We start from the raw sequence: 8,627 nt of genomic DNA, 5'->3' as shown, positions 1-8,627 counted from the left end.
CGGCTGGATGATGCTGCAGTGGCTGCGAGACTTTCGCGTGCGTAAGAGGGCACTTTCTGGGAACTTTGTGACTTGCTTTTCCCCCTGCCCGAAACGCATGAATACCAGAGTGAGAGCAGCGTCTCACAGTGGAGAAGCAGTGACAATAGCCCTCTGGAGCTTGCAGACGCAGGCATGCTAACGATCAGTCGGGAATCAATTGTGGAGTGAGAATCTTACTGTGGGGGCTGCTGGATGGTGGTACCCAAATGCAATCATTGCTCTGCTTACGTAAGTTGGTTGACTCTGGGAAACGCCGTGCAGTCACGAGTGGTGGCTTTGCTCAGAGGGTCCCGTAACTGTGTGATGGGGGAGGGGCCGAATAGAGGAACACTATCCTATCTTGCCCAGCAGCACTGGGGTCACCGAGTATGTAGACGCGGAGGTACTTTTCACAGTGGTATGCTGCAACACTGGTGGATCCAAGCGACGTTTTCTACCAACATCCGCCGTAGGGATGGCCAGGAAGGTTATGCGCTTGCGTCTTCAGGAACACTACTCTGTTTAACGGCTGAGCGAGGGAATACTTCCCAGACAGAAAATAACAGTCGGATGTTGAAATGCCTGTAGCTATCTCTGGGCCCAGCCTCACCCTTGATGCCATGGCTTCATGAAGCCATAACAGGCAGCCTGGACAGTGGTCAGGAACGTCGATTTCAACAGGCTGAGCAAGTGCAGATGGTGTGGTAGAATGTGCATTTGGCGTTTAAAGAGCCGCTGGGCACATTACTGACTCGCTCAGACCTCAGCCAACAATGTCCCATTGTTATGCTGACTTGCTGTGGTGCTCCACAATCTTCTGTAGAGTAAGGGGCGAGACTTTGGCGGCGGTGGTGGAGGCTGAGGCAACACGGCTGCTGATTACGCGCAGCCAAACACCAGGGCGTTAGAAAGCACACACGAAAGTGTGTGCGCCTCAGAGAAGCTTTGAGAACAGATTTCATCAGCGGGCCAGGGTAGTGTGACTGTTGTGTGTGTTTCCCCTGATAACCCCACCCCTTGATGACTCGCCTGTAAGCAACCCACCCTCTCCCTTTGATTACAGTGCTTTTATCAAGCGAATAAAGATCCAGTTTAAAAGATCAGGTATTCTTTATTAAAAAGTCATTATAAAAAGGAGAGAGACTAAGTCGATGTATCCAGGGCGTGTGGTTGGAGCGAGAAGAGGAAGGAAAGGCACTAAAAAATATTAAAGTAATGACTGCTGTTTGGTTGGCTGTCCATGGGGTGGAGTGGTGGGTAGCACGAAGCTTCCCTTCACGCGTTCTTACACTCTGGGTGAGGAGATATGGAACATGAGTGATGTGTGAGTGGTTAAGCAGGTGCCTGCAGCGGCACTCTGTGACCCTGCTGGCTGTTCCTGAACTCCACAACTCGGCAGAGAATTCAGCTTTGATCACCGAGCAGCCCCAGGGTTGCATCCACTGTTCCTCCTCTTGATCTCTGCCGCCCCCTCTCATCACGTTGTCCTCCTCTCCGTCACGTTTGGTCCCTCTCTTCATGAGTATACTTGGCTGTTGACACGATCTCCACTCAATCAGAATGAGCTCTTTATTGCAGGGTTACTTCCATGATTCCCGAGAACATTTGTCGTCGCAGTTTGTTTCCTCCGCTATCTGAATCCTTTGGCATGGAGTAGGGAGGCTTGAAAAATTTGCGCTGCATGAGAAGGGTAAAAAAGGGAGAGAGGTATTTAAAAAGAACATGTTATCAAACAAAGGGTTTTACTTTTCACAGTGAACAACACTATATCACCACATACACATGTGATTCACTTACAAGTCGCATATTTTGCATCTTATATTGAATGCTGCCGGACTGGTGTTAGAGACTCCAGACCAGGTCGGGCAGCAAATCAGCTGCATCGCGGTCATGGTAAGCATTGTCTTTCGGCTTGGCACCTTCATATACACAGTGCCCTCCTTTCCATAGCCAAGCAATCGCAGTTCAGTGCTGCTTCTTTCTATTAACATGAGCCAGCAGAAACCCCCGCTCCCCCATCCAATTTCTGGGCATGATCGTTTACCCTCCCCCCGACGCGTCGCTGGTGATGAAGATAGCTATCCCCCCTCCCCAGCCCTGGTACAGAGCGCTAGCAAATGCGAAAAAGTCCTCAACGTGCATACCCCCCTCCCCCTCCCCCGCTGGCTACCTCAAGGAGAGATTCTTTTAAGCAACAGGCAAACACCCAAGTAGGAATGGGTATCTCGTTCCCTTAATTAAATTCCTGGAATTACACTTACCACGAACGATATCACTTCTCCTGAGGATAACACAGCAAGAAAAACGGGATTTTGCTTGAATGCAGCAATCACCTGGACCATAGCCAGCTAGGCTTTGTCATGCAATGATACAGATTACTTGCTACATGCACTGGCGGTGGTCAAGTGTCCAACCAGGTGAGGAAAAGGCAGCTTGCCCAGAACCTTTGCAAAGTTTGGAAGTACTTGCCAGCAGAGCTTCATGAGATGTCCCTGGGAGGATATTCATGCTCCATCCCCAGACATGCAACAACTTTTCCATAAGTACTGGCCTCACGAATGATCCCAAGTCCTCAGGGCAATCAAAATTCAATTAAAAAACCGTTGCGTTTAAACCATGTTTTATATTTACCAAGTAACTCACCAGAGGTCGTTTCCATGGCTCATGTTGGGCTACTGGCTTGGAGGGTGAGGGTAATTCCGTCTGGGTTGAGAAAAAAGCTCCTGGCTGTTGGAGAGATGGAGTGCTGATGTGCTCTCCTGCAAGCTCGCTCGTACTCTCCCATCTTCCTGTCGCAGAATCCCATAGCCATTGGCTGAGATATCCCCCCACCTCGGAATCCGACAGTGGTGCACTGTGGGATACTGCCCAGAGGCCAATACCGCCGATTTGCGGCCACACTAACCCTAATCCGATATGGTAATACCGATTTCAGTGCTACTCCTCTTGTCGGGGAGGAGTACAGAAACTGGTTTAAAGAGCCCTTTATATCGATATAAAGGGCCTCGTTGTGTGGACGGGTGCAGCGTTAAATCGGTTTAACGCTGCTAAAATTGGTATAAACGCGAAGTGTAGACCAGGCCACAAGCTTTTGAGCTTACGCAGCGCTAATCCTTCAGTAAAAGCTATTAACTCACGCACCTTCTCTCTCTAGTATCTTGGGCCTGAGATGGCTGCTACAACACTGCATACAATGTATTATAGTAAATTTAGGCCTTAACACAGGCTGTCACAATTTTAAATTTAATTTTAAATAGGTTTATTTTTTAAAATAGACCTGTATTTTATTTAATTGGAATATCCAGTTTAAATTAAAACGTTCAAATTTTTTATTTAAAAAAATCACTCTTTTAATAGTTCTTGGGTATTTTTGAAAGCTAAAATGTATGACCTAAGCTAAACTGGCAGTGTCTCTTTAAAAAATCCCATTATAAAGGTTTTCTACTTTAAAAAAAGATTTAAAAAATATCCTAGCTATCGTAATATCCTAGTATGCTGTAGTATGTAACTCCTGATGCGTCAATAATGGCTACGGAGATTAGATACATAATGAGTTCTGAAGATTTTAGAGTAAATATTTTTTAAAACTTTTTAAAAGGCTCCCCTGATACAGCGTGATCTCGGATGCAAGCGCATGAGGTTACGCCACATGGGAGTACTGTTTTTAAGACCTTGTGTACAAGGTCACAGTCGTCGGGGTGGAGCAGCATGCTCTTCAAAATGGTGTCCGACGTCTGATACCAGACAAATACACACCTGAGTGCTGGAAGAGGACAAACCCTAGAAAAGCAGGACTATCAATTTTAATACCAGATAAGTGGCCTGCCTAGGAATGCTCTGTCAAGTAGCAGTCTCTAGTCTAAAGAAAACATAAAAAACAAAAGGGTCTTCTGCTTTTCCTGGGCTACCCTTCTACCCTGTTCTGAGTGATGACCCTCAGGGCTTCTTCCCTGGAGTCTTTCACTCAGTCTAGGTCTGTATTTCCAGTCCATTTCCAGGTCATCTGCCTGGGGATTGGCCTTTTTCTGGTTCTGCCACAGGAGTCTGCTTCTCCCCTGCTGCCCTCCTCCAATCAGAGCCCTCACAAGAGGCAACCTTCTTTCTGCAGCTCTCTCCCCAGCTGAACTCTCCCAGCCCTTTATGGAAATTGCCCAACTCTTACCTCCCTGTCTGAGTGTGATTAATTAAATGGAGTCACCTGACACCCAGACAATCAGGGTTGTCTGGGGGGAGTGGTAGTCGATCCATCGCGGCCAGGCTGAACCAATCTCCGTTTAGAGGGCCAGCCAGCCTATGTCAGGGAGGAAGAGAATATGAATATCCTATTCATTTGAGACTGAGGCTTTACTTACGAACGATCAGGAATAACCCTGATTCAGTAATTGGTGGCCTGTAACCAGTGGAGCTGTGCTGGTGCTGACCCCTAAGGGTAGAAAAGGGCAAATTGTGTTTTGCATAAATTGAGGTAACCTGAGTTTACCTCTGCTTGAAACTCTAGTGAGCTTAGTTAGTGCCATATTCTGTCTTGTTCTCATTAACACTAGTGCAGTGCAACAGATTACTGAATCAGGGCTATTCCCATGTGTACATGAGGTCTGTGTGGGTTATTAAGATTGACAGAATGTCATGGGAAGATATGTTTTAATCCCTTTCGTGCAGCACTGTGAATATATATTCTGTTCTAGTAGAGCATTTGTAGGCAAACATGTCTGCCTGCAAACTTAAACACAGAAAGCAAGAATGCCAATTTTCAGGAGTTCAGAAAGTTTCCAGGTCAGGTTAAAAGATCAGAAGGAAAGCCGCCTTTGGGAATCCGTTATGTTCCTTATGTTTGCAAGGATCATCTGCAAATTAGATTCAGATGCTATTATGAAAGATGGTCTATTTCAGAGGTTGGCAACCTATGGCATGGGTGCGAAGGTGGCACGCGAGCTGATTTTCAGTGGCACTCACACTGCCCAGGTCCTGGCCACCAGTCCGGGGGGCTCTGCATTTTAATTTAATTTTAAATGAAGCTTCTTAAACATTCTGAAACCTTATTTATTTTACATACAATAGTTTAGTTATATATTATAGACTTATAGAAAGAGACCTTCTAAAAAGGTTTAAAATGTATTATTGGCACGCGAAACCTTAAATTAAAGTGAATAAACAAAGACTTGGCACACACTTCTGAAAGGTTGCTGACCCCTGGTCTATTTGATTTCAGTATTCATGTTTTTTATTATAGTATAACTGCTTTTTAAAAACTACCTAATTTCTGGCTTCTGTTAACCATAAAATAAAAACTTTATTCTACAGCAATAGTGTGGAGAAAAGGAACTTTCATTTTCTGAAGCCAGAGACTGAACGCACTGTGGAATTAGTAAAGAGACAGCTAGAAAGAGTGGAGAAGGTAGAGAATGGAGTTGCAGACTCTACAGGAGGCTCTGAAAGTGGAAATTCAGGTTCACCAGGTAAGTTTTATTCTTTATTTCTTAGTTTTCTTCTCATACATTTTAGTGCAAGTAATGGTAGTCCTAAGAGGTCAGGTATAGCAATAGCCTGTTAAGTTTTGAAATTGCTATAGAACTTTACACTTTAAACTTTCCGTTTAACCATCTGTGGCTTCTTTATGCCAGTAAATACTTCATAAATCCATTGGTCTGAATTTTTTCTTTTTTTTTTTTTTAAATGACATTCTTCAGCATTGAGGAAACAATCTAAAGAGGGCATTTTCAGTGAATTTTGGCTGAAAGGTCTTTATTTGGTCTAAAGGCACGTACACAACATGAGGGATAGGGAGAAAATCCTGGAATCATGGAGAGATGTGTTCTAGTGAGAACATGCTGAATGCTGATACAGCTGGGGCTTAGACACCAGGGTGAAAGCCACTCGAGTGGTATTTTAAATAGAACCCAAGATTTTTGGCTGCAGAAACAGCCTCCTTTCACCTGAGCTCAAGAAGAATATTTATTTTGTAGTGTTAGGATGCTTAAGCTTTGTCTGTTAGATGGTAAATGACAATAAAAATCAGTTACTTATTTGCGATGAAACGGAAAGGCTAATTTTAGTTAGATTGGTATAGGTTTGAGAAACGTAAGTGGAGGTGTATCAAAATGGTTTTTCAAATATAAGGTAAGGTCACAACCATAACTATGGAGTTACTGCCATAATGTAGTGTTATCTTTTCAAAATACTAAATTAATATAAAATCAACTAACCATGTGAGTATCTCTGAGGGACATGTGAGAACTGCTGCTACTTTTACGTGAGTAAAATGAGATGTGTGTGGGATTCTGTGATGAAGTTTGTAGAAAATTTGAACTGTAAACTTAGCTCTGACACTGACTTGCTGTGAGCAAGTTTCTTCACTTCTGTTTTTGTCAGCTACCACGATAAGCATAATACGTGAATGGCTAGATCAGTAAAATGAGGATGATTATATTTGTCTAGCTCACAGGGATGTTGTGAGCTCTAACTGAATAAAGTTTATGAAGTGTTAAGACCAAAACATGGAAGAGTGTGGAACAGAACTCAAGCCTTTCCTGTATTCTAGCTTTAGATGCATTCTGATAGACCCTGAGGCCTTTTACTGGGAGCAGATGGATCATTTAAAGAAAGGCAGATGCCAGCTTCCAGAATTGCAGATTAGTATTATGTGGTTGTGATGGGGCTCCACTCATCATACTAGCACCTCTTGCTGGTCATCTTGGCAATCAGCTCTGCAGGTCAGTATGTCTGCTCCCAGTCTTCCTCACCCACTGTCATTCCTGCTCCTGGATCCGCATCACTCCAAGGACTACGGCATCTTCTTCATGACACAGTCCTCCTTCCATGCCCCACACACTGCGCTCCCCCTTCCAGGAGCCAGTCCAACCAGTGTCTCACTGTATGTGGGGGGACCTGGGCCCACCCACTATAACAGGTTCCGGCCCAGGGACCCTGTAGATGCCAGCCACATGCTGCATCCCCTCCAACCTCTTAGTACATTTTCCTGGCCACTTCTCCACAGCTCCAGCACCTTCTTCACCCTTCCCTCAGATCCTCGGCATGCCAGTCTTAGCCACCAGCCAGGAGCTCTCTCTAGCTTCCCCGGTAGTAGTACTGCTCTGTCCAGAGTGCTGGCACTCCTTCTTCCTGCAAGGCAGCCAGGTCTTCCTCTTTGAGCTCCAGGGAGCAACTGAACCTGTTTTGTTCTGCAGCTCTCTTTATATGGGCCTGTAAGGCTCTGATTGGCTGCTCCTTGCAGCCCTGCTCTGATTGGCTGCTTTTTGCACAGCCTCCCTATGGCACCATTAACCCCTTACATGCAAGTGTGGGGTGGATGCTCTATAACAGTACTGCTCAGGAATTTGAAGGTCCTTATCTTCCATGTGGAGTCCATAAAGTTTTGTATTGAGGTTCTGAATGCTTTCTTAATGGCCCATGGCACTGTTGCAGGGTTATGAAGCATGCATCAGGCCTGTGCATGTTTCTTAGAATATGTGCCAACTGATATGCAGTGTTCAGAATGCTGTTTTCACATTGTGTCCTACATATATTCCAAACTCTCCCTGAATTGCTCAAAGGTACCAGTACTTACTAAAGGCAACTGATATTTTTAGGTATAGGTCTACTAATGTTTTGTAGTGTGTTTTTCTTTAAGAAGTTGGATAATGTTTAGGAAGAGAAAATTATTTTCAAAAAATGGACCCATGTATCTATTTTTTTTATTTTTATTTTTTATTTTATTTTTTGTGTCCAATGTGCCTTAGGCTTTCCCAAAAAATTCTACCCTGAACTAAGACTGATTTCAGGCAAATTGGTTTTGATTTGGCAAAGTCAGAGGTGTCATTATAGCAGAAGGTTTATTTCAGCCCTAGTTATGGAAGTGTCTCTCTAGCATCTCGCCATAAAAGAAGAAATTGGCCTAAAGGACTTTGCCCCCGTCTTCACTTTCATTTTAAAAGGTAACTTTTTCAGGAGCATATAGGTGTGTCAGTAACAAAGTAAAGATGGAGTTCAGGAAACTTCATGGTTGTTTCCTGCTGTACAGCTCAAATGGAGAGTGACATTAGGCAGTGTATTGGAAAAGTAAGTTATGTACTATAACTTTGATTTAAGAAAAATCCTGCATAGAAATATATATTGGTAATATTTTGTATTTCAGCAAAAGGTACAATATAAATATAGCACACTCAGAAGCCAGCACTATGTGTCACTGAGTGATTTGTCCTTCATCATGTCATCTTTGTTCATCAGTTTTTTGACTCCCCAGATTTCTCTTTCAGATGGCTTCATTAAATTTAAGTTAACTGTACAAATTCCTCCTTTTCCTCATTCCCTGTGCCCATGTTGCTGATGGGGACATGTATGCGTATCTAGAAATATATGAAATTAGTGGTTGTCAAATTTTTTCATATTGTACAACCTTCCAACCTCTTTATTCTGCAGCTTACCTGTGGCAGCTATAGTATTCTGTTATATGAAAATGAATATTGTGATTATATTAAGGAGACATTTATTAAAATAAACTCACTTTAATGTGCTAGGTGTTTTTTTTCCTTCATTGCATCTCCCCATTTTATATTTATGATTGTAGCCTTTTAAACTCATTAGGACTGACTCTCCCCTCCTTTCCTGCA

The 8,627-nt window shown here is 43.7% G+C and overlaps 1 protein-coding gene across 3 annotated transcripts in view; it reads left to right on the top strand.

The window, feature by feature from the left end:
* Nucleotides 1–8,627, top strand: part of PHF21A (PHD finger protein 21A) — a 312,010-nt gene that overhangs the window by 101,239 nt on the left and 202,144 nt on the right. For all 3 annotated transcript variants that reach the window (XM_032775109.2, XM_032775102.2, XM_032775108.2), the window contains exon 3: nucleotides 5,323–5,477. In XM_032775109.2, the coding sequence (XP_032631000.1) occupies nucleotides 5,424–5,477 (54 nt within the window). In that variant the 5' untranslated portion in view covers nucleotides 5,323–5,423. The remainder of the gene's footprint in view (nucleotides 1–5,322; nucleotides 5,478–8,627) is intronic.

The sequence above is a fragment of the Chelonoidis abingdonii genome, chromosome 4 (assembly GCF_003597395.2).
Source record: "Chelonoidis abingdonii isolate Lonesome George chromosome 4, CheloAbing_2.0, whole genome shotgun sequence".
Taxonomy (NCBI): Eukaryota; Metazoa; Chordata; order Testudines; family Testudinidae; genus Chelonoidis; species Chelonoidis abingdonii.
This window is presented reverse-complemented; position numbering and strand designations above follow the sequence as displayed.